This window comes from Tupaia chinensis, unplaced genomic scaffold (assembly GCF_000334495.1).
Source record: "Tupaia chinensis unplaced genomic scaffold, TupChi_1.0 Scaffold000605_1, whole genome shotgun sequence".
Lineage (NCBI taxonomy): Eukaryota > Metazoa > Chordata > Mammalia > Scandentia > Tupaiidae > Tupaia > Tupaia belangeri.
This window is the reverse complement of record NW_006160123.1, coordinates 1,950,650-1,975,479: the sequence shown is the minus strand read 5'-3', so window position 1 is coordinate 1,975,479 and position 24,830 is coordinate 1,950,650. Positions and strand designations below refer to the sequence as shown.

At 51.6% G+C, this 24,830-nt stretch overlaps 1 protein-coding gene across 2 annotated transcripts in view; it reads right to left on the bottom strand.

Annotated features, from left to right (window-relative positions):
* RPAP1 (RNA polymerase II associated protein 1) overlaps nt 1–20,585 on the bottom strand; it is a 25,070-nt gene extending 4,485 nt beyond the window's left edge. The window contains exons 1-22 of one of the 2 annotated variants that reach the window (XM_006158664.3): nt 20,451–20,585; nt 15,218–15,474; nt 14,661–14,809; nt 14,321–14,410; nt 12,293–12,413; nt 11,224–11,439; nt 9,912–10,091; nt 8,787–8,902; nt 8,421–8,519; nt 7,515–7,667; nt 7,158–7,325; nt 6,734–6,913; nt 6,483–6,617; nt 6,225–6,395; nt 5,600–5,757; nt 5,026–5,184; nt 4,676–4,877; nt 4,051–4,160; nt 3,593–3,788; nt 3,233–3,385; nt 2,865–3,007; nt 1,368–2,124 (exon numbers count right to left, since the gene is read on the bottom strand). In XM_006158664.3, the coding sequence (XP_006158726.1) occupies nt 1,368–2,124; nt 2,865–3,007; nt 3,233–3,385; nt 3,593–3,788; nt 4,051–4,160; nt 4,676–4,877; nt 5,026–5,184; nt 5,600–5,757; nt 6,225–6,395; nt 6,483–6,617; nt 6,734–6,913; nt 7,158–7,325; nt 7,515–7,667; nt 8,421–8,519; nt 8,787–8,902; nt 9,912–10,091; nt 11,224–11,439; nt 12,293–12,413; nt 14,321–14,410; nt 14,661–14,809; nt 15,218–15,398 (3,837 nt within the window). In that variant the 5' untranslated portion in view covers nt 15,399–15,474; nt 20,451–20,585. The remainder of the gene's footprint in view (nt 1–1,367; nt 2,125–2,864; nt 3,008–3,232; nt 3,386–3,592; nt 3,789–4,050; nt 4,161–4,675; nt 4,878–5,025; nt 5,185–5,599; nt 5,758–6,224; nt 6,396–6,482; nt 6,618–6,733; nt 6,914–7,157; nt 7,326–7,514; nt 7,668–8,420; nt 8,520–8,786; nt 8,903–9,911; nt 10,092–11,223; nt 11,440–12,292; nt 12,414–14,320; nt 14,411–14,660; nt 14,810–15,217; nt 15,475–20,450) is intronic. The other variant, XM_006158665.3, reaches the window with a different exon arrangement.
* Between the last annotated feature and the right edge of the window lie 4,245 nt (nt 20,586–24,830).

Below are 24,830 nucleotides of genomic sequence, written 5' to 3'. Positions count from 1 at the left end.
GAGAGAGAGAGAAAGGGAGAAAGCAAGCCGCCAGGTCCTGGACTTGAACCATGGTCAGCCATGTGGGAGTCCATTAACCACCATATGACCAGCCAGGCCTGTTATTGTTATTTTTTAAATTTGACCAGAGAGAGGGGGAGGAAAATGAGAAAACAAGCTGCCAGGTCTGGGACTTGAACCACAGTTGACCATGTGGGAATCCAGAGCCTTTAACCATCACACCACTGCTGGTCACATTTTCCTTATTTTTTTAAAATCCTTTTTATAAATTACTTATTTAATATATTATTATTATTTTAATCTTCTAGAGGGTGTATGTTCTCACCAGAGAGAGACAGAGATGAGAGAGAGAGAGAAAGTGAGAAAGCAAAGCAAGCCACCAGGTCTGGGATTCAAACCACGGTCAGCCATGTGGGAGTCTAGCACCTTAACCACTATACCACTTGCCAGTCCAATGATGTTCTTAATTCCTAAAAATATTCTATATTTTAGCTCCTTTTATGTAAAAGTATTTCTATATAAAAAATATGCTTCTACTTTAAATTCACTAGAATATATAATAATGAGAAAATAGTAATAACTTTTTTTTTAAGAAGAGATTTTTGCTATATGGTACATGTAATCACCAGAGAAACAGAAAGCAAAAAATCACCCAATCCCTTCTCCTCCATTCTCCTCTTGGGATTTTGGGCACGCAAGCACACACACACTTGGCATGAATTTTAAGCTGCCGGGCCTGAGACTTGAACTGCAGTTGACTATGTGGGAGTCCAGTGACAAACCATTATGCCATCTGCTGGTCCCAGTAATAACTCTTTACAGTTTATAAATTTAATTCCTAAGCCTGATATCTGAGGCCCTCTAAGACTGCTTCTCAGCCTTGTTTTCAATGAGTTCCTAACAGTAATCTCTCCTCCCTCCTTCCACCCTCTGTCACACTGCTTCCTGCCTCTGAGCTTTGACATATGTTCTTCCACTAGGAACATCCTGCCCTTCCACCTCCTCAGCAATTCAAGTTCTACCCACTTTCATGCCTGGGTCAAACTCCACTTCTTCCACAAAGCCTCCTCCTTATAGGAAACTCACCCTGATCTTTCTCTTCTCTGAATCTTAACTCAACACCTAGAACCAGGTTGGTTTTCGGCAACTCTCTCACCTGACTGCAGCATCTTAGAGCAGGAACATGCATTGTTCCTAAGGAACGCCTGCTTCCTATGCCAGATACCATGTTAAACCTCTTGCATGGATTCTCTTAATCCTTAAGAGTAAGATGAGGAACCCACAGCCCAGCAAGCCCCCCACTGCTCGGGACTGTCCCCAGGGCCCAGAGCAGGTACACTTGGCAGGCCCTGCTCAGCTGAGAGTACCTGGCTCAGAGGCAGGCCTAGAGCTCGCAAGGCTCCTACGTGCTCCCCAAATAGGGCCAAGCGCAAGGTGACACTGAACCGACGCTGCAGGGGAAGGAGGACCAGAGCCCCAAAGAGGTGGTCTCCAAAAGAGACAGCCTCAAAATGCTCCAGGAAGTTGGCATAGAGGTCGGGGAAAGATGTCAGGCCAGGAAGTGGGCAGTCCAGGTTGAGGTTTGGCAGGACTCGAGGCTGACAGAGCTGGGCTAGAAGAGCTGCCACCAGACGTTGGATTGGGGTCTCTCGGAATAGCTCACTGTCCACCAGGAACACGCACATGAGCCGTGCCAGGCGGGCAGCAGGAGGCACAGCCTGCAGGGCCTGGGGGCGCCAGCTCTCCAGAACTAGCACCCACTGCAGGACCCGCATGGCTGTGCCCACAGTGTCCGTGGGAGAGAGCCCCGAGGGCGTGTCTGAAGCCCGGTGGTAGAGATGAATCAATGGCAGGAAGGGCCAGTCTGTGGGCAGCAGTGGCTCCTTAGGCACCGGCAGCAGCAGGGTTGAGATTTGCTGTAGCTCCCCTCGGTGCAAGGCCTGGGAGGCCAGCAGGCCAGCTCGGGTGGGCGAGCAGTGGGTCAGGTAACAGCTGCGGATGCTGGGGAGGTCCTGGCAGGCCTGAGCTAGGAGAACCCCCCGCTTGCTCCGTGGGTCCCTGCTGTTCTCTAAGGAGAGCTGGTCAGAGAAGTCGGCTGCTTCTGGACCCCCTGATGCACTTTCTCTAGAACAGGATCCAAAAGACAAAAACATGGGCTGAAACCACAGCACCCAGAAGGCAATGCCAGCTCTGCAGGGCTTCCCAGAGGCTCTGAGGTCCAATCCTGCCCCTCCGCTCCCCCAACAGCTCCCATGCATGCAGCAGTTAAGTGGATGGACACTAGAGCCAGCTGCGCAGGTGCAAGACGACATGCCTTCTCTGCACTGTGTCCTTACAGTAAAATGGGCGTAGTAACTGGCTATGGATCTCATGGCACAGGTGAAACCCTGAAAGTACAGGTAAATACTTACAGGGGTACCACACAGACTAAGTCCTCAGGAACTAGTAGCTACTACATGTGCATAGCTAGTTAGTATACTATTTTTTAGCCAGATAGTCAAACGATCATTGTCTGGTGTGGTTATCCTCATCTCCATTTCACTCATGAGGAAACTGAAGCTCAGACAGGTTACAGGTAAACCATGAAAGAAGTAGAGGCCAGACAGTAGCACAGAAGTAACGCAACTGGACCCACTTGGGAAAGGTCCCGAGTTTGCATCCCCGGACCTCACAAATGCACATGTGCTTGTGAGCTGGGCTGGCTGGGGCTAGTGTGGATCGTGGTGTGAGGACCCTGTTGGGAGTGCCTGTCTCTGTCTCTCTTACAGAAGAAATAACAAAGAGACTTAAGCTCAGGGAGGCTCTGCTAACAACCACAGCAGCCCCCAAAAGGGCTGAGTTGATGCCACCAACACTGGACTTACGGGAGGAACTCCAGTCGGAACACGCAGCTCAGCAGCAGCTCGTGGGCGAGGTACTCACTTCCAGGCAGCAGCCTGCTTAGCAGGGCCAAGGCCAGACCATGAAGGAGGGCTGCACTGGTGGCTGGCACTGGCTGGTATGCCGCCTGTGAAGAGGGGCGGGGAACTATTCAGATTTGGGGAGTCGAGGGGAGGCGAAGCAAAGAAGTGAGGGAGAAGATATGAGTGAGGCTGCAGGGCACAGACCCAGGGCATGTCTGGGGAAAGCAGAAGCTGCATGGCCAGGCAGAAGCTGCACAGGTTCCAGAGAAGCCAGAAGGAGACAAAGGGGTCGGGCTCGGGGACCGAACCTGTCCAACGGGGGAACCCACCACTCTCTGGGCCAGGGCGAGTGTCAGGTACTGCAGGTGGTACTCATGGCGCAGGGCCCATGCAGAGAAGGGCGTGAGATGTGGGGCAGCCCCCGGGGCCACGCACTGGAGGAGATAGTTCTGGAGTCCTGGGGCAGTCAGCACGACAGCCAGCTGAAGAAAAGCAATTTTGTTCAGACCTAGAAATGGACTCTGATGACTTCTGGGCAACCCAGGTGGCTGCCCTCTCCCAGCTGAACGCCGAGCAATGGGTGCTGGCAGAAGAGTCCTCCATTCCCCTACAGTGCATTCCCCTCCATTTCTTCCTGACTCCTGCCATCTGGGCTCCCTGCCAGTCCCTCCCCAGGCACCAAGGCTTACCTGGCCACACAGCCCCTTGTGGATCCGAGCCAGGGTATTGAAGAGGGACAGGAGAGCGGTGAGGAACGGGAAAGGTGAGGCTGAGCCTGCCAGACTGAGAGGCGGGCAGTCTCCCGCATGGCCCAGTGACACGAGGCTGGGGAGCACCTCAGGGCCTGGAGCACAGGACAGCGGGTTGCAGAGAGGAGAGCAGAGCCTGCAGGCAGAATGGAGAGGCTGGGGCTCTGGCCTGATGTGTGCAGGCTGGAAAGAGCTGCTTAGTCTGTGACCACGGCCAGCAGGGGATCGGCTATGCAGATCACTCCCCGCATCCCTCGGGGCCCCACACAGCTGCCACTTCTGGTTCCTCTCAGGCTGAGGGTTACACCCTGGGATGGGTCAGGCAGCTGGACCCAGGAGTCCCACAGGGAGAGAGGCTGCCTGCACCCTCGGCTCTTGCCAGCTACACACGTCCGTACCTAAGGGCGTCCCACAGGCTGCCCAGGGCAGACTGACTCAGCAGTGGCAGCAACAGCTCCTCCAGCAGGCGCTCCGCATCCTGAAGCCACTCCCCCGGGCACAAGCTCAGCTGTAGGAAAAGGGGCTCAGTGAGCTGATGGCCCAGGACACCCACTCCCCTAGGCCCTGTGTGCCCGGGCTCATCCCACCACTCCAAGGAGGGAGTTAGGAGGCTTCTGCAGGCGGACCCCTCTGAAGGGAGACAAGGCCCCAAGATTGCTCTGGTCCCCAACACCCAGGGGTGCATAAAGAGAGAGCACGGGGGCTGGCAGATGGCGTGGTGGTTGGGAGCACTAGATTCCCATGTGGCCGACTGTGGTTCAAGCTCCAGACCTGGTGGCTTGCTTTCTCACTTTCTTTCTCTATCTCTCTCTCACTCTGGTGAAATATAAATAAATAAATAAATAATGGTTCTCAGCTCCCAGTGACGTGGCTCCTGGGAAGCTCCACCGGGGTATGGAGGTGGAGAGGGGAAAAGGCGGGAGTGGGAAAGTAGTGGAAGGTGCAGACAGAGCGAGCTCATGAGTGGGATGCAGGCGAGGGCAGGCACAGGGGAGCAGCAGAAGGCAGGCAGGCAACGCTTACCTGCTGGCTCCAGGTCTGGTAGTAGGCACCCAGGAAGAGCAGGCAGGCAGTGGGCACTGGGCCCAGGGCACTCCACAGGTCAGGGCTGGGCAGCAACCTCAAGGTCTGCCTTAGACATGGCTCCACGAGAGGCTGGAGCCCAGACACCTGTGCCCAAGTGATCAAGGAAGGGGTGGCCGACAGGCTGGCCTCAGCAGAGTCACTGCAGGAGTGCCAAGAGGGGCTACAGTGAGGGTCTGGCTGTATCACTCCTGTCTAAACTCCAGCCACTCTCACTGTGGAGAAATACCCTCCTGTCCTGGGGTTCCTGGTAGGGCATCCCTGCCGGCAGGCTCGGGGCCAGAACCTACCCGGTGGGTCCAAGAGCGGTGGGGCTGGCTGCCAGGGTCAACTGGGTGAGGAGACTGAGCAATGAGGCTACCCGCTGCATGGACAGGGGCCGAGGGTGGTGGGCGCTGAGCTCTGTCGGCACGGTCTGCAAGGCCTGCATCAGCACTGGGTACAGCTCCCTGGGGACGAATACCAACTGTCACTGTATGAAGAGAGATGGAGACATGACCCAGGGCACGGCCTGCCCCAGGGATCTGTGTCTGGTGAAGGAGGATCAGGAGGGAGTAGGCTCCAGGGCCCTGAAGAATGGGAAGGATATGGCCCTGCAGGGCTCCCCTCCAACAGAGAATTTAAATATGATTTTGCCCAAGGTATCAAGGCCTTTGTGCACAGAATGCAGATAACCCAGGTCCGTTCCACTCTCCCCAAGCTGGTCCTGTCTCCCCAGCCTTTTCACACCCTGCAGAATCCCTTCTTCCTTGTCCGTAGCCTTTCTCTGAGCCTCGGGCCTTGAACACAGTTGAAGTACAGGGTTAGGCCTGAAGTGCAGAACTGGGTGGGTCTCTGGGAGGCCTACCTCCCACCTCTCCTCACCTGTAAAGGTCACTACCCTGGCCATAGGAGGCAGTCACGGCCCACAGACGGATGGCCTCGGTGCTCAGGGTCTCAGCTTCCTCGTGGGGCAAGGCCAGTTCTTGGGGAGTCTCAGCTATGAAGCGGCATAGGCGACTCCGAAGATCAAAGCCACTCAACTGGGGGTGAGTAGAGAGTCTGGAGGTCAAGGTCAGTTGGAGTCACAAGTCCAATTAGTCTCGGGTTCTCTCACTGTGGAGATGAGCTCCGCTTGGGCCTGTTTCAGGTCCCTCTGGTGCCACAATGTCATCGCTCTGGCCAGGGGTGAAACTGTTCCCTCCACCCCTGCTGTCTTTTTAGAAAGTGCTTGCAGGGCACACTTCCAGGGCGACTTGCTGTGGGTGATGAGAGTCCACCTGTATGAGGCTCTCTAGACTTGACCCAGGGACTAGGGAGCCCTCCCGTCACATCATGAGACCAGAGTAAGGCCCCAGGGTGCATACACCCCAGGTGGCCAGGTTCTGTGGCAACTAGACCAGAGAGAAAGAGGAAGACGGCATGGGTTGGCCCCCCAGGGTCCAGGCGCCATGTTTAGCCCAAGCCCTGTCCTGCTCTGAGCTCCATCCTTGCCCTGCTTCCTGCTCACCAGTCGGGCAGCAATATTCCTGCCAGCCGAGGCCAGGACACGAAGCAGTTTCATTGCAGTGGCACAGGGTACTTGGTGTAGACTGGGGGTGGGTCCTCCCTCCACGGGGCACCAGCTGGTGGGAAGGAACTCTCGAACTATAGTCTCTATGAGTCGAGGGCACTCCAGGACCTACAGGGGACAGGAGGTAGGGAGGCTGAGGGTCAGGACGCAGCCCAGCTAAGGTCTTTGCACACTCCCCGCCTCCTTCCTTCTCACCCTTGTGGCTGATTCCGTGGAATGCCGGGCCAGACGGATGAGCACGGCTAGGATGTCCAGGACCACCGCAGGTCCGGGGTGGATCACCTCCAGTATGTAGCGTAGCCGAGGCAGCAGGTTGGTAGCCAGGAGCCCCTGGGGGTGGGAGAGAGAAACTCTGTGCCAAACGCAGCTGGCCCTGGTCTGGACGAGCCTCTTGCCCAGCACATGCTTGCCCTCTAGGTCCTGGGAAGGGAAACCAGTCCCTTTACCTTGATGACATCATGTCGGGCTAGGTCAGGTGGAGGCCGGCTTCCTTCCTCAGGACACTTTGGTGACTTTTCTGCTGGGGGGTCTTCATCCTCATCTTCATCCTCCTTGTCCTCCTGGCTGGGCATCAGAGGGAACACCAAAGCTCCAAGGTACCAAGAGAAAGTGCTGTCGAGAAGCTCCTGCCAGAGGAAAGGGAGTGGGGTGGGGAGAGGAAGGGGCTGGGAAGCGGGGCCTGGAGCAGTGTGAGAACCGCCCCAGCCAAGAGCAGAAAGGCAGGACTCCTGGGCTCCGGGGTCGTTAGGAAAAGCAGATGATGCCCGCCACCCATTCTCCATTCCTCCCACAAACCTGAACAATGGGGCATGCCCGGAGTGAGGGGCAGGACCCTGACACCGCCAAGCCCCACTCCTATCCCTGTGGTACCTCATCTCCAGGAGTCACCAGCAGAGCCCGAAGAGCCCTGACGGCGGCCGCGATGACCCCATCCACTCTATCATCCAGGGAGAAGCGCAGCAAGAAGAGGAAACCAGCATCCAAAAGGAGGCGCAAGACGCTGCCTACAAGCCGGTCCCCAAACTCACCAGCCTGGGCCTTGGAGACAGGAGGATAAAACCGTGCTGTAATTTGGAAGTTACGTAGTCTTTGCCTTAACATCCCTTAGACGTACAGAGTACCATCTGGTTGGTGAGCCAGAGCGGAAAGGGCAGGAGGCGGGGAAGTCTAAGGCCATGGGCCATGGTCACGGGGCAGGGCGGGCAGGACAGGCCGAGGTCCACTCACCCTACTGATGACCTGGGTCAGCACGTGCAGCGCTAGTGCTCTCTGCTGGGACACCTGGCTGCGGGTCAGGTGGAACAGCTCCTGTAGGGAGTATCCTGCTCTCTGGGGCAGAGACGAGATGTCAGAAGGAGCCAGGATGCACCGCAGTGCCCCCTAGATACCCGGCAAGGTGTCAAGGGAAGGAGAGGACAGGGGTAAATGAGTGACATTCCCTGCCCTTGCTCTTCACGGTGCCTCAAGACAGAACTTGCACTCAAGGAACCACGGCGTGAGGCAGCTGGAAGGCATGCAGTGACCGATGTTCAGTTTGCAACCAGAGGAAGGAGAGAGGATGTGAGCCTGGAAAAGTGATGTCTCAGTAGATGGATGGATCCTTCATGGCCTGGCATGGAGCAAAGGGGAAAGGCACTCCCTGGGGCAAGCCTGAGGCCCCCGAGCACAGGGAGCATGTGAGGAGGAGCCAGCAGAGCCCTGCAGCAGCAGTGAGGGGGCAGAGCTGCAGGTCAGAGGGTAACACGTAAGGACTAAGGGCTCCTCAGCCGGAACTTTATTCTGTGAGCAGACAGGTGCAGGGAAGCTTCCCTAGGCAAGGCCTGGCCAGAGCTGGGGCAGAGATCGTCAGTATTGCAGACCTGTGAGGGCTGGGAATGGCATGGGGACACAGTGGCAGGCCCAGCGATGGAGGAGACCAGAGCAGCAATGCCATGACCCAGAAAGCATCATGGAGAGGTGACAAAGACTGGCAACTTCTAGCAATGTGAGGGAGACAAGAGCGAGATTGTGAACTGAAGCACCTGCATGGACAGCAAGGCCATAAACCAGAACAGGGCACACAGGAGGTCAAGAGCAACTGCCTGAGGTCCTTTCTTGCAAGGTTGGTAAAAGCTCGGACTGCTCAGGCCTCACCTCTGCCTCCTCTCCATGGTGGTGCAGGCCCAGATAGGTGGGCAGGTCCGCGTCGGGGGCCAGCAGCTCTCCCTGAAGACTGAACCGAGCCTGCATTCTCTATTGGGAAGAGAAAGAGGGCTGGGGCAGCAGCAACTTCCCCTCACCCGCTCCTCACCTTTACTCCCAGACCCCTCAGGACCCGGTCCTAACTACTTCCATGAGGGACGTGGCACTCATCTGGCCTTGGGAGCCGGGCAGGGTGATGAGCAGTGGGAGAACAAAGAATATGGCTCTCAGGCTCCAGGGAAGAGAAGGGCCTGAGTGTGGGGTGCAGGAGCAGCAGCCCCTCCCACCCCACGCCTTGCGGCCAGCTGGCCCTCTCACCTCCTGCGTCTGTTGCCGTCGGAGTGGGGGCAGGTCCTGGGTCCAGTGGAGCTTCTCCATCTCGACAGTGTCCATGTGCAGCCATTCCTTGTGGGGGGTCACGGGCAGTGCTGGAGCTGGGGAGATGGGACCATGACAGTCTTCCCTAAGGGGCTCGGCTCGGGTCCAGAGGGCTCCCAGCTATTCTGCAGCAGCTGCCATATCCACCTGTGCTGAGATCTGGCAGCTCTCACCCTCAGTGACGGTGAGATGGCAGCTCTCACCCTCAGTGACGGTGAGATGGCAGGGGGGGAGCTGGAATCCCTGGGACCTGGACAGGTGTCTCGGATATATCAGACACACCAGTCATGGGCTCTAGTCCCTTACGGACTACAGGGATTTGTAGGGAGGGGAAAGATGAGGAAGAAAGGAGGAAGAGAAGAGTGTGGGAAGGAGGAACGAGGAGGAGGACAGGATTACATACACCAGGGAAAGCACAGCTCTCCATCTCTAGGACCAGCCCTTCGAAAGAGCAGAGGAATGCGGACAAGGAGGGGACCGTGATACTGCACCAGAGGGGCAGGATAAAGAAACACACCCCACAAGATCTTCCCTCTCCACGCGCCCCCAATCCGCTCAGCTGGCCTGGTGCTCTTCCGGGGGCAGGAGGTTCCCAGCCATCATAATCTCATTTCTTTCGTTAATCACTAATGAAATAATCTAGTTTCTGGGAAATGACTGCTTCCACTGGCCTCTCTGCTTCTGGTCTGGCATGTTCATGAGACTGTGGCCAGATTCTTGCCCTCCCATCACCCCAGCCCTACCGTCCCCCCAACCTAAGAGCACCAGCAGGAAGGACTGTGGGAGGACAGAGCCAGAGCTGGGACAGCTACAGCAGAGGCAGGAGATGGCCTGCCAGGCAGAGGGCGCCGCTCGGGCATCACTCTGCCACCTCTTCCCAGGGAGCAGCAACGGGGTGAGCAAACAGGAAGCATGTGCAGGGAGATGATAGGCATCGGCAAATGAAGACCGATTGGAGGCAATTTAGAGCCAGTAATGAGGATAAACATGCGGTGCCCAAGAGCAGAGCTTTTCTCGGATCCCATTTAAAGGCCCAGGAGAAAGGACACTTTTCTCCACCCAAACCTGGTGCTCCTGGCTGCAGCTTATCTTCCTCCCTGGACCCATTGGCAGAAGGTGACATGATGGGCTCCTCTTTGATGACACGAATGGAGGGTCCTCCTGGACTCTGCTCCTCAGTGGCCTTTCCCCCTGTTTGCTCCTGTTTACGGCTGTGAGATCTCAAGAAGGCAACCAAGCTGGGGTCTAGAGGGGAGAAGTGGGGGGAGCAAGTGAGCACAGACCCTTCCTAACTGCCCGCAGGCCTGGACCTGCGGAGTACTGCCTGCCTGTGGGAGTCAAGGACAAGACAAGCTGCTGCCAGCCTCGGCCTGAGCCCCGGGGATTGTGACCCTCTGATGACCTTTCCTTCTCACACCTGTGGGGTCACTGGGTCCTGCCTCCCCACCTTCCCCTCTAACCCTTCACAGGCCCTTGGCCCAGGTTCCTGTCTATCCCTGTGCTTGGTGCCAGGTCACAGGTCAAAGGTAAGTAGCTACGGAATAAATGAATCTTGTGACTAGGGCCAAAGAAAAGGCATTTAGGGAGACAATTTCCTGCACCCTCTCTCAGCTCCTTTATCACGCGCACATATTTACTAGAAATGCAGTACGTATCCTGCTCTCCATACGGGCTAGACAGACAGTGGGGACAAGAGCGACTGGGTCTCGATGAACAGCAACTAGGAAGGGCATGGCATAGCACGGTGGACCGTACCGAAGCCGTCAAAGCCTACAGCTGTAATGAAGCAGTGTGTACCAGACCAGGCCGCCACAGTAACACGTAGCACAGTGGTTAAGAACACGGCTTCAGGGACCAGACAGACCTGGGTTTAAATCCTATCTGGGGGGCGGGGGCAGCAGGTGGTGTGGTGGTTAAGGTGCTGGACTCCCACATAGCTGACTATGGTTCAAGTCCTGGACCCTGTGACTTGAAAGTCATGCCAGGCATGTGTGCATGTGTGCCCAAAATCTCGAGAGGAGAATAGAGGAGAAGGGATTGCAATGTGGCCATCCCCCAGGGGGTCATTTCTTGCTTTCTATTTCTAGGTCTCTCTGATGAGCACATGCGCCCTATAGCAAAAATCTCTCAAATAAGTAAATAATCTTATCTGTGTTCTTGTTGTGTAACCTGGAGTAGATTTCTTAGAGTTCTGAGCCTCAGCTTTTTCCGTGAGTAAAATGAGGTTAATACTGCCCAGCACACAGGACGAGTTTAAGGACAAAGCGGAACGCTACACTGAAATACTCAGCCCATGCTGGCGCTCGTGGAAAGTCTGCTTCAAGCAGCAGCAGTCCCTTCCTATCCCGGTCTTGGCCAAAAAGCCAGGTGCCCGTACCAAGCTGAGCCAGCAACCGCTGCTGTTCTTGCAGGATCTCCTCTGGAGTCAGGGCCTGCAGTCTTGCCACATTCTCTTCATGGATGGTCTGGGCTTCTTGTTCAGCCTCCTGGTCCCTGAGGCCTTTCCCTGTGACCAGATGGGGTCCCTGGAAGCTCTGGCTGCTACCTGGAAGCTGGCAGCCCTGGTCCATAGGGGCGGGTGCCTCGCAGGTCCCTGCATCAGGAAGAAGTGTAGGATCACCCATTGCCCTGCTCTCCACAGCTCTCCGTGGGCCTCTGGCTTCTCTAAGCGTGTTGCCCTGGAGACAGGTGTAGGACCCAGAGGTTTCCTAAGAGAGTGGAGACCCCACTGGGCCTGGCACAGGATGTGGGCACTCCACTCACTCTTCCTTTGGGACTCACATGGAGTGGCTTCCCTGAGAGGCACCTCGTTTATGACTCTTCTCTTGGATGCCCAGGCAGCCACCGAGCTCCAGGGGCCTGCCCCAGCTCTTCTGCTAGTAATTTGCAGCAGTAAAGGAACCTTGGCCTGTGTCTTTATTTTACAGTCCCCACCAGATACTTCTACCCGCTTCCCTTTTCCTTAGGGTTGCATTATGGTCTGCCCCTCTCTATACTGAGACTCAGAACGGAACCCACGCTCCCACACTCAGCTCTAAGTGGGCACATGGAGTGACTTTCTCTTGACATGGTTCAAACGCATGTCCCATTTGAGGCAGGGAAGACACGTATCCAAAAGTGACCCAAATATCATGTCTTTTAAAAAGGTCAAGCTCGGGGCCAGCAGGAAGTGAAGTGGCTAAGGCTTGGACTCCCACACGACGAACTACGGTTCAAGTCTCAGACCTGAAAGCTTGAAAATCATGTAGGCATGTGTGTGTGTGTGCCCAAAATCCCAGGAGGAGAATGGAGAAAGGATTGTGGCATGGCCATTCCCTCTGAGGGGGTGACTTCTTACTCCCTTTTACTCTCTCTCTCTCCAGTGAGCATGTGTGCCCTGTGGCAAAGACCTAAAAAAAAAAAAAAGGGGGGGGGGCCAAGCTCAAGCCTCTTCAACCTCAGCTCACCCTCTGGTGGGTCCAGGTTGTGTATAACTTCCCCAGCTGGTGGGCCCCTGGCTTCAGAGAACCTTCTTGCCGCAATCTCCTGGGCAAAGATGCTTCTCTTACCAGATGTTGCTGGCTTCCCCTGTGGGGCCAAAAGGAAACCCGGGTTACGGATGCTTATTATCCCACCCTCTGAACCCCTTTATACCAAGGTCTCTGGACCAAAGAGGTAAAAAGGACTCTGCTCAATCCCCAAGGATCACAATCTTAGTTCTCAGAAAAAGCAGAGGTCTACAGGAGCAAAGGTCTTGAAATCTGACGGACTTGGGCTGAAGGCCTGGCTTTTCTACCTTTAGATGTGTGGTGTTGGACAAGTTATTTATCATTCTGGGGGTCTCAGTTTCCTCACTTGAAAACTGGGGATGAGGATATGGTTGTCATCAGGGTTCAAAGTAATGTGTGGGGACCAGCAGGTGGTGTGGTGGTAAAGGGACGGGACAATCCCACATGGCTGACCACGGTTCGAGTCCTGGATCTGGCGGTTTGCTTTCTCACTTTCTCTCTCTCTCTCTCTCTGTGTGCTCAGTTTGAGTTCCAGACCTGGTAGGTTGCTTCCTCACTTTCCCTTTTGCTCTCTCTGTTTCTCTCTGTCCAAATTAAGAAATAATAACAAATGGAATTAAATAAATAAATATTAAAAGAAGAAGTAATGTGTGTGAAGTGCTTAGTATGGTGCTGCTTTGTAAAAGGAATGATTGTCATTTTTTTTTTTTAGGTTCGTTTTTTTTCTTTTTTTGGAGAGGTTTTTGCTATAGGGTGCGTGCACTCGCCAGACAGACAGAGACATAGAAACAGAAACCGAGAAATCACCCCCCAGGGGGGATGGTCACGCCACAATCCCTTCTCCTCCATTCTCCTCTCGGGATCTTGGGCACCCATGCACACGCGCCCGGCGTGAGTTTTAAGCCACCGGGTCCGGGACGCGAACTGCAGTCGACTACATGGGAGTCCAGCGACATAGCCATTATGCTAACTGCTGGTTCCCTAGTATCATTATTAAAACTGGGGCCGGAAAGTGGAATGGTGGTTAAGGCACTGGACTCCCACATGGCCGAGCATGGTTTGAGTCTTGGACCTGGTGGCTTGTTTCTCACTTTCCCTCTCTCTTTGGTCAAATTAGAAAATAATAATAATCAGGGCTGGCAGTGTGACATGGTGGTTGGGGGTGCTGGACTCCCACAAGGCCAACCGTGGTTCAAGTCCCAGACATGGTGGCTTGCTTTCTCACTTTCCCTTTCTTTCTTTCTTTCTCTGTCTCTCTCTGGTAAAATTTTAAAATAAATAGGGTCTGGCAGGTGACGTGGTTAAGGATGCTGTACTCCCATATGGCTGACCACAGTTTGAGTCCTAGACCTGACAGCTTGCCCTCCCCACAACTCTGTCCTTCTCTGGTCAAATTAAAATAAATAAATAAATAAAGTTAGATAAACTAATTCTTTTCTTTTCTTTTCTTTTTTTGAGAGGTTTTTGCTATAGGGCACGTGCGCTCGCCAAACAGAGAGAGAGACAGAGAGACAGAAAGCGAGAAATCACCCCCCAGGGGGGATGGCCACGCCGCAATCCCTTCTCTGTTCTCCTCTTGGGATCTTGGGCACGCACACACACGCTCCCGGCGTGAGTTTTAAGCCACTGGGTCCAGGATGCAAACCGCGGTCAACTACATGGGAGTCCAGCAACATAGCCACTACGCTAACTGCTGGTCCTAGATAAAATAATTCTTAAAAAGGGGCCAGCAGGTAGCATGGTGGTTGGGGGCACGGGACTCCCACGTGGCTGACCATAGTTCAAGTCCCAGACCTGGAGGCTTGCTCTCTCTCCCTCTCTCTCTCATCAAATTAAAATTAAATAAGTAAATAAATAAATAAATAAAATGAAGTAATTTAAAAAGTAATTAAATAATTCTTAAACAACACACTTATCTGGGAGAAGATGCACTGTGAGACTCACCTGCCTGTCTCCTAAATCCCACCTGAGGTTATCTCTGCCTACCTGTCTCTCCTGTGAGCGAGGGAATACAGGGGGGAAGGCAACGCCACTGGGCACAGGCAGATTCACAGCCACTGAACTTGTATCTCGCTCCTGTAGCAACAAAGCACAAAGCAGTGAAGACGCAGCGACTTCCCCAGGTGCACCTGATCCCGCCAGCCCTGCTTCACAACTGGAACCACACTCTGGGGGTTCAGGAACTTGTCTCGCTTCAGGCCAGAGCGATTCTGCAGCCTGCCTTACTGCAGCAGGAAGAGTATCTTCTGAAGCCTCTCCGCTCATAAGGCTCACCCCACCCCGACACCCATGGGTGCCTTGTCCCCGTGGCCAGGGCGAGACGCACGATAATCTTCGCCAGGACAGCAGTGACGTGCTGGTCGTGCCTGCTCAGCCTCTCCTCAGGGTCCTCATCCTCAGGCAGCGGGTGGCCAGGACTGGGCCTGGCTCTCTTTGGGGGAGCAGGGACCAGCACTGGGGGTAAATCTGGAAGATCTGAGAAAGAAAGACCCAAATGTAAAAATAATCTTCCCAGAAGACCCTGAAGGCTGGGGGAAGCCAAAGAAAGGCAGCTGCTGGGGGACCCGGCTCAAGCTGTGTCCCTGGGTAAGACAGTCCTCTTTCACCTGGAAACTGGGGCTGCAACAACAGAGGCTGTGCAGTGTCTGAAACGGTGACGGTGACGGGAAGAACCTCACGACAGGCAGAGGGCGGGCCCGAGGTGGTGTCCCCAGCCTCACACCCTCAGGCAGGCAGAGGGCGGGCCCGAGGGGGTGCGCCTCACACCACACCCTCAGGCAGGCAGAGGGCAGGCCCGAGGTGGTGCCCCCAGCCTCACACCCTCAGGCAGGCAGAGGGCAGGCCCGGGTTGGTGCCCCCAGCCTCACACCCTCAGGTACTCACCGTCCAGCATTACCACATCCCGAGGGCCCTGGAGCCGCGGCCGGTCTGGGTCGGCATCACCATCTCTCTTGCTCCCTTTCCTCACCAGTCGTACTGCTGGGGCTGCGCCGGCCGAGAGAAACTGACTCTGGAAGCGCAGCAGGTCCACCTCGGACTCCCCTGGCTTTGGCCTCGACAGCATCTTGACACTCCTGCTGCCTCCCCAGTGTGATTCTTTCCAGCACTGCTTCCCTGTGAGGACTGCCTCTCATTTACCCCTAAGAGTAATAAAGAGGACAGACCGCTGCAACTGGACCCCGCTTCTCTTCATTATGTATCAGGAAAGACCCTCTTTTTCCTTGGTCCCGTGAACTCATTTACCCCATTCATCTTACTGCCATTCCCTCCTCAGCCTTCCCTGATGACAACTGCCTAGCAACAATATTTACATCCAACTTAGGTTGTTTACAATACCTCTTGATAAAATTCTCAGGAAGAGCCAGCAGGAGCCCCGAGAAAATGCCAAGGGCAAGGCAGATATGCGTCATAACAAAGAGGGGTGACTCTGTGTCAAACTGGAGAGGAGGGACCAGGGGGTGGCACAGCAAGAGGCCAACTAGACCCACATGGGAAGGTCCTGAGTTCACATCCAGAGACTTCCTGCCCACACCAGCTGTGCATGTGCTCACGATCCAGGCTGGCTGCGGCAGGAGGGAGATTGCAGTGTGAGGACAGGTTGGGGGTGCCTGTCTCTATGTCTGTCTGTCTGTCTCTGCCTAGACTACAGGTATTCGAATTATTAAAGACCGTGGGGGAGGGGCCGGCAGGTGGCGTGGTGGTTAAGGGTGGTGGACTCCCACATGGCCGACCATGGTTCAAGTCCTGGATGTGGTTGCTTGCTTTCTCACTTTTCATCTTTCTCACTCTGTCCCTATCTGGTCAAATAAAAACAAAATAAATAAAGTTAAATAAATAATTCTTAAAAAAAACCCAAAACGTGGAGGAGGTAGGGCTGGCAGGTGGCATGGTGGCTGAGGTGCTAGACTCCCACATGGATGACCATGGTTCGAGTCCTGGACCTGGCAGCTTGCTTTCCCAGTTTCCCTCTCCCTCTCTCTCTGGTCAGATTAAAAATAATAATGATGATGAATACAATTAAATAAAGTAATTATTATTAAAAAGACCCAAAAAACCCTGGGGGGAGAGACCAGCAGATGGCGTAATGAGTCCTGGACCCTGTGGCTTAAAACTCATGCTGGGCAATGTGCGTGAATGCTCAAGGTCCTGAGAGAGAATGGAGGAGAATTGATTGCAGCGTGGCCCCCCCAGGAGTGATTTCTCTCTTTCTGTCTTTCCCGGTCTTTCCAGTGAATGCATGCCCTCTATAGCAAAAATCTCTCTTTAAAAAGCAAAAAACCTTGGGGGAGCAGATGGGTGCACAGCAATAACACAACTTGACCCACATGGGAAGGTTCCACATTTGCATCCTCCTTGTGCACACTAAGCATGCCTATGAACTGTACTGGATGAAGTAGGGATGGATCAAGGATGAGGATCCTGCCAGGGGTGCCTTTCTTTTTCTGGAGAGTTTTTTTTTTTTTTTTTTGCTATAGGGCGCGTGAGCTCGCCAGAAAGACAGAGACAGAGAGACAGAAAGCGCAATCCCTTCTCCTCCACTCTCCTCTCACACACGCACACATGCCCAGCATGAGTTTAAGCCGCCGGGTCCGGGACTTGAACCGCAGTCGACTACATGGGAGTCCAGCGACATAGCCATTACACTAACTGCTGGTCCCCCTTTCTATCTATCTTCCTTTCTATCTTCTTTCTCTTTCTCCCTATCTATTCTAGAAGTGGTAAAGAAATATGTACAAAGGGCCAGCAGGTGGCACGGTGGTTCAGGTGCTGGACTCCCATATGGCTGACAGTGTTTTGAGTTCTGGACCTGGCAGCCTGCTTTCTCACTTTGCCTTTCTCTCTTTCTGTCTCTCTCTGATCAAATTAAAAAATAATAACAATAATAATAACAAATAAAATTAAATCATTTTTTAAGTGAAAAAAAAGAAAAGAAAAAGACCCAAAACCCTTGGCCTGTAAAAGAGTAATATATAAAATTATATATTGGGCCCAGCAGGTAGCATGGTAGCTAAGGGCACTGGACTCCCACATGGCTGACCACAGTTTGAGTCCCAGACCTGGTGGCTTGCTTTCTCACTTTCCTTCTCTCTCTCTCTCTCTTTCTCTCTCTCTCTGGTCAAATTTAAATAAATAAATAAAATTAGGGACCAGCAGTTGACATAATGGCTATGTCACTGAACTCCCATGTAGCCAACAGCAGTTCGAGTCCCAGACCCAGTGGCTTAAACTCACACCCGGTGCATGTGTGTGTGTGCCCAAGATCCCGAGAGGAGAATGGAGGAGAAGGGATTGCAGCGTGGCCATCCCCCGGGGGGGGGTGGTTTCTTGCTTTCTGTCTCTCTGTCGCTCTCTGCCTTTCTGGTGAGTGCATGTGCCCTATAGCAAAAAACCTCCCCAAGAAAAAATAAAAGTTAAATAAAACAATTCTTTAAAGAAATGCTTTATATCTCTATAAACTATAAAATGACAACCAAAAAATGGAATTAAGGCAACAAATGAATTTACAATAGCATAAGAAAAAAATAAAATACTTTGGAATAAATTTAACCAACAAAGTAAAAGACGTCCAGTGAAAACAACAAAACACTGGAAGCACAAATGTCCATCAGATGAAAGGTGGCTAAACAAAATGTGGTATACCCTACAATGGAATGCTACTTGTCAGTAAAAAGGAATGAAGTTCTGATACACGCTACAGCATATATGGACCCTAGGAACACGCTGGGGCTAGCAGGTGGCGTGGTGGTTAAGGGCGTTGGACTCCCACATGGCTGACCGTGGTTCAAGCCTCAGACCTGGTGGCTTGCTTTCTCACTTTCCTTCTCTCTCTCTCATTTTGTCCCTCTCTGGTCAAAAAATTAAAACACATAAATAAAATAAAATAAAATAATTATTTTTTAAAAAATAAATGCTTGGGACCAGCAGGTGGTGTGGTGGTTAAGAGCACTGGACTCCCACATGGCCAACCACAGTTCGAGTCCTGGACCTGGTGTCTTGCTTTCTCACTTCCCTCTTTCTTCCCACCCCTCTTTCTCATTCTGTCCCTCTCTGGTTAAATTAAAATAAATAAATAAAGTTAAATAAAAAATAATTATTTAATAAAAAAGAAATAATTTAAAATAAATAACAATTTTTTAAAAAAAAGAACTTTATACTAACAAAAGAAGCCAGTCACAAAGGACTTCACATTATATGATGCTGTTTATAGGAAATGTTCAGGATAAGCAAATCCACAGGACAGAAAGTAGATTAATGGTTGCCAAAAGATGGGAGAGCTGGAGGGAAAAGGGAATTCACTGCTCGTGAGCATGGAGCTTCTTTTGGGGATTATGAAAATGTTTTCAAATTAGATAGTGATGTCGACTACAACGTTATGAATATACTAAAAACGGATGAATTGTATACTTTGGAGATTTCTGCTATAGCAGAAATGTGTGCTCGCAGGAGAGACAGAGAGATAGAAAGCGAGAAATCATCCCCTAGGGAGGATGGCCACACCGCAATCCCTTCTCCTCTTGGGATTTTGGGCAAGCATGTACATTCACCCAAAGTGTTTTAAGCCACCAGGTCCAGAACTTGAACAGCAGTCCACTATGTGGAAATCCAGTGACATAACCATTATGCCATCGGCTGGTCCCCAATGATATACTTTAAAATTAATTTTACAGGGCCAGCATGTTACCTTGTGGTTAATACCACGTATGGTCAACTAAGGAGTTTGAATCCCGGCCCAAGAGCTCGAAGAACATGCTAGGTCTGTGTGCAGACATGATCCGAGTCCCAAAAGGTTGGACAGATGAAGGAGAAAGAATTGCAGCACGACCATGCCGTGTGTGTGGGGATGCTCCCCCCAACCCTCTGTCTCTCTCTAGTCAGTATATGTGCTTTCTGGCTAAATTAGGGGAAAAACAACAACAAAAACCCTTGGGTTGACCAAACGAACATGGCTGCATGCTGTCTAACTAGTTTGGAACTCTGAGCTGGATGCCAATAATGAAAGTATCACTATGGTTATCATTATTAACACTTATGGAGCACTAAGTATACATACTATTTATGCACTTTTCCCATACTCATTCATTTAATCTGCACAACACTTTTTACAGCAGAGGAAAAGAAAGTGCTGATAAATTAAGTAAGTTGCCCAAGGTCTCAGAGTTAAAAATTCTAATAGGACTACGATTCGAACCCAGAGAGTCAGATTTGCTCTTTTTCACTATTTCTTTTATGTATATATATAATTATTTTTATTTAACTTTATTTATTTGGTTATTTAGAGTGACAGAGTGTGGGGGAGGGAGTGAGAAAACAGGCCGCCAGGTCCGGGACTTGAACCGCAACCAGCCATGTGGGAGTCCAGTGTCCTTAACCACCACGCCACCTGCTGGCCCCTCTTTTTCACTATTTCTACTGCCTGGTGCTGTGCGGTGCTTGAGAGTCCTAGAAGTCTGAAGCAGTGGGGGAGTCAGGGAAGGACTACGGACTCTCCTGAAGAGTAAACACTAAAAAAACTCGGGTTTCTCAACAGCAACTGCTGACCGTTGGGGATGGCCGGCTCTTTGTTGTGAGAAGCTGCCCTGGAAGCAGTGGGGTGTGTAGCGGTATTCCCGGCTTTTACCCACTAGATGACATTAGCACGCCTCCTCTCCCAATTAGGACAAGCAAAACATCTCCAAATGTTGCCAAACGTCCGCTAGAGGAAGAATCACCTCCGCTGAAAACTACTGAACCAGACCGTGAGCTCGTCAGGAGGGTTCCCAGCCTAGGGAACAACTCCCGGGCAAAGGGGCGTTTTCCCGTGCTGCCTCTGGGGCTCTCACGTTGCACCCTAACCTCCAGCGCCAGGCTCCGCCCGAGTCGGGGCCCGCGACTGCGCCTCAGCTCTGCAGTGGGGAGCTCTGGTTAAACCTCTAGGACCATCCGCGTGAGCAAGGCGAAATCACGAGCCTTTGCCGCCCGTGGACGAAGGGTCGTGGCCGAGCTCTAAGGACGAAGGAGGCGACAACTGCTCCCGCGCAAAGACCCTCGGGCAGGCTCCGACAAAGGCGCTGGACGCCTTGTCCCTGGGTCCTCTGCCAGATCACCTGAAGTCCATCCCTCCAGCCACGACACCTACTTGCTCGAGGTCCGCCTGGGTGCCACCATCTTGCCCCGCAGGGGACGTGCTTCCGCCACGGCTAGATGGCAGCTTCCGCCCTGCAGCCCCGCCCGCCTCTCCCAGCCTCGGCTCCGCCCACCCGGGGTTGCCTCTTCGGCGTCACCGCTGAACGCGGAGCTCACGGCTTGCGGTGTCCTCCCTACGTCAGCGCTGCACCGACACTCGCCACGCGCATCTTTCTGATGTGCGGCAGGCGCAGGCCCTTCTGTTCTCGGCACCGTGGCAGGGGAAAGGGTGCCTCGGATGTCCCTTTGCACGCACCAGCCCGGATAACCGCGTCATACTCCCCAGCTCCCACGCCCACAGGCAGCACACACACACACACACACACACACACACACACACCAGTGTGACTACCCTAGGGTGTCTATGGACGAGCAAGAAGGTAGCCGAGGAATAGACCCAAAGAAAGCAATACTGCCAGAGCGCAATGCAGGAATGATGGTGGTGAGGAAGGAAAGGACACAGCTTCATTGTCAGCACGGTCATCACCTTTCCTAGCATCTAGTTTTTGTTCATGCCAGTCTGTTTTTTGGGGAAACCCTTCCTATTTTTTCTGCCACTCCTACCTTCAGAGTATTTTGGTTTCTTTAAATCCTAGCTGGAGTCATCTCTGAAACCTCTACCAGCTAGGCCCACTCCCTGAACTTGACAAGGAATCTCTTGACACGCAAGGAATGCACCGCAGACTACCAACTGTCATTGGGTACCTTCTCACAAGCAGGTGTCCTGTCCTGAATAGACTCAGGGTTCCTTAGGGACACCGGACCTTGTTCTTTGCATCCAGAATGCTCAGTGGCCAGCATATTGCGGTTCACATAGAGACCTTAATAAGCCACTGCTTCACTAAAAGGTATCTTAGGGCAGCCAGTGGTGAGCAGGCATCAGAATCCCCTGAAAGGCTTGTGGTGTCCACCTTGCCTAAGATCGGAGCTCACCCTCAGAGTTTCTAATTTAGTTGGTCTCTAATATGACTCAAGAATTTACAAATCTAACAGATTTCTGTTGGTACAGGACTACCACAGATCTATAAATCATTCTCAAGATCTCTTGGCCTCCAGCACAAAGATAAATTTCAGCTACTAAGATTTAGCCAGCCTTGAGGTCCAAAATAATGGTAGGACTGGTCAGAAGCTCTGGGAAGCGAGGGAGGGAAACTGGAGCCAATAATGCCGGATGAACAATACTAGAAATCATCTTTTGCAATAACTAATGCAACAATAGCTCCAGGCAGTTATCAATGACTGTTAAAACTATTATTAGGTGAAGCCCAGCTGGGGTTGCACAGTGGGTGGGGTGCGGCTGTGCAGTGCTGCAGCCATATGGAAAGGCCTGTTTTTTTAAATTATTATTTATTCATTCATTTATTTTAATCTGACCAGAGAGAGACACATACAGAGAAAGAGAGAGGGAAAGGAAGAAGGGAAGCCCCCAGGTCCGGGACTCGAACCATGGTCGGCCATGTGGGAGTGTCCAGCATCTTAACCACAATGCTACCTGCTGGTCCCAAGGCCTGGGTTTTTGATTCTGGTTTGACCTGAACACATGGGGCAAGTTTCGTGCATGCCTGTGATCCTGCATGACGAGATCTTATGTCCTGGGGGGAGGAGGGGCTTGTCACCCTTCCTCTCTTTTTCTCTCTCTCTTCTCCCTCTCAGGAAATTAATTTAAAGAAAAGCTATCAAGTGAAAAGTTGATGAATGGATGGATCAGAATGCCAAGTTTATTTTTCGTTTTATTCATAATAGAGCTTGTTGGTGCAAGAGAGAGAGAGAGAGAATCTCGTCATGCTGTGGCCCCCTTTCCTCAGCCCACCAACTCATCAGGATGTGGGGCATGCACGAATGGTTCTTGTGTGTTGTCAAGTCAGCCAGGGCATTGGAACCCGCAGTTGGCTGTGTGGTGGCTTCCAATGCTGCAGTTCAGTTCGCTACCGACTATGTCACCAAGGTGGGCCTACTGATGAATTTTAATATCACTAGAAGTGGGGCTGGACGTCATGTGCTCTTGGTGTGATGTAATAGGAAGAACAAAATATCGCCCAAGGAACCTTTTTGTCAAAAAATTGAACAAAATTAGGTCAAGCATCTAGATCTAATTACCAGTCAACAGGAGATATGGGTGGTAGAGGAACATTACATGATGACATAAGGATACAATGAATGAAATTCAGATTTTGGAAGATGCTACAAATAACCCACTTTTGGGTTATCTAATAACTTGCATGTCTTAGAGAGAAGGAGGACCTCTTATAGGTTTAAAACTACATCAGAGTCTCTCAATAAAATATTGGGTTGTCAAGAAAGTTATGATGCATTTTTAGGGACCAGCAGTTGGCATAATGGCTATGTCGCTGGATTCCCATGTAGTGGACCGCAGTTTGCGTCCCAGACCTGGTGGCTTGAAACTCAGGCCGGCCGCATGTGTGTGCCCAAGATCCCGAGAGGAGAATGGAGGAGAAGGGATTGCGGCGTGGCCATCCCCCTGGGGGGGTGATTTCTCGCTTTCTGTCTCTCTGTCTCTCTTTGTCTATCTGGCGAACGCACGCGCCCTATAGCAAAAATCTCTCTCAAAAAAAAAAAGTTATGATGCATTTTTGCATAGAAAATTATGTCATGACTTTCTTGACAACTTAATATAATGTGTAGTACTTGTTTGTATCTTGATTCAAACCTATTATAAAGGTTTTGGTTTTTTTAAAGATTTTAGCCATAGGATATGCTTACTTACAAGGAGAGACAGAGAGAGAGAGAGACAGAGAGAGAGAGAGAGAAAGTGAGAAATCATCCCTGGGGAGAATGGCTATGTCACAATCCCTTCTGCATTCTGTCTCAGGATTTTGGGCATGCACACATACAACTGGCATGATTTTTTTTTCTTTCTTTTTTTTGGGGGGAAGAGGTTTTTGCTATTGGGTGCATGCGCTAGCTAGAAAAACACAGAGACGGAAAGCGAGAAATCACCCCCCAGGGGGGATGGCCACATCGCAGTCCCTTCTCCTCCATTCTCCTCTTGGGATCTTGGGCACACACGTGAGTTTAAGCTACCAGGTCCGGGACTCGAACCGCGGTCGACTACATGGGAATTCAGCGACATAGCCATTATGCTAACTGCTAGTCCCAAGGATTTTTAATTTTTTAAGAGAGACTTTTTAAAAAATTATTTTATTTGGCTTTATTTATTTATTATTATTATTTTTATTTTCCAGTTTGGCTGAAGAGAGACAGAGAGAGAGCAAGGGAAAGTGAGAAAGCATGCCAACAAGTCTGGGACTTGAACCATGGTTAGCCATGTGGGAGTCCAGCACCTTTAACCACCATGCCACCTGCTGGCCCCCAAGAGAAGTTTTTGCTATAGGGCACATGTGCTTGCTGGAAAGACTGAGACAGAGAGACAGAATGTGAGAAATCACCCTTCAGGGGGGATGGCCACGCCACAATCCCTTCTCCTCCATTCTCCTCTCGGGATTTTGGGCACGCACGCACACGCGCCCAGTGTAAGTTTAAGCCACCAGGTCCGGGACTCAGACCGTGATCAACTATGTGGGAGTCCAGTGATGTAATCATTATGCCATCTGCTCGTCCCAAGGAGTTTTAACTTTTTTATTTAGTATGATTTTTTTGAGAAATAAACTTAAGATTTGCAGAAAAATTGTAAAGAGTTTCCATTTACCTCAAACAATTTCCTCTACTGACATCTCACATCGATATGGCACATTTGTTAGAATTAATGAACTGTTATCGACATTACCAGCTACTGTCTGTTCAGATTCGTTGTTCCCTAATGCCCTTTTTCTGTCTAGGTTCCCATCAAGGACACCATATTGTTTTGGTTGTCACATCTCCTTAGGCTCCTGTTAGCTGCAACAATTTCTTCAACTTTTTATGTTTTTGATGATTTTGACAGTTTGGAGTAGTCCTGGTAGGGCATTTTGTGAAATATGCTTCAGGTGGGAAACCTATAACCTATAACCCCGATCTGGTCGTGAGGGTTTATAGATTTTTGAGAGGAAGCCCACAGAACTAAAGAGCCATTTTTATCACACCCTATCAAGGGTACCTACTATCAGCATGATTTATCACTATTAACCTTTTTTCTTTTCTTTCTTTTTTTTTTTTTTAATAGGTTTTTGCTATAGGGCGCGTGCGCTCGCCAGACAGACAGAGAGAAACAGAGAGACAGAAAGCGAGAAATCACCCCCCAGGGGGGCAGGGGGGATGGCCACACCACAATCCCTTCTCCTCCATTCTCCTCTCGGGATCTTTTTTTTTTTTTTTTTTTTTTTTTTTTTTTTTTTTTTTTTTTTTTTTTAAAATTTATTTTTTACAACTTTATAAT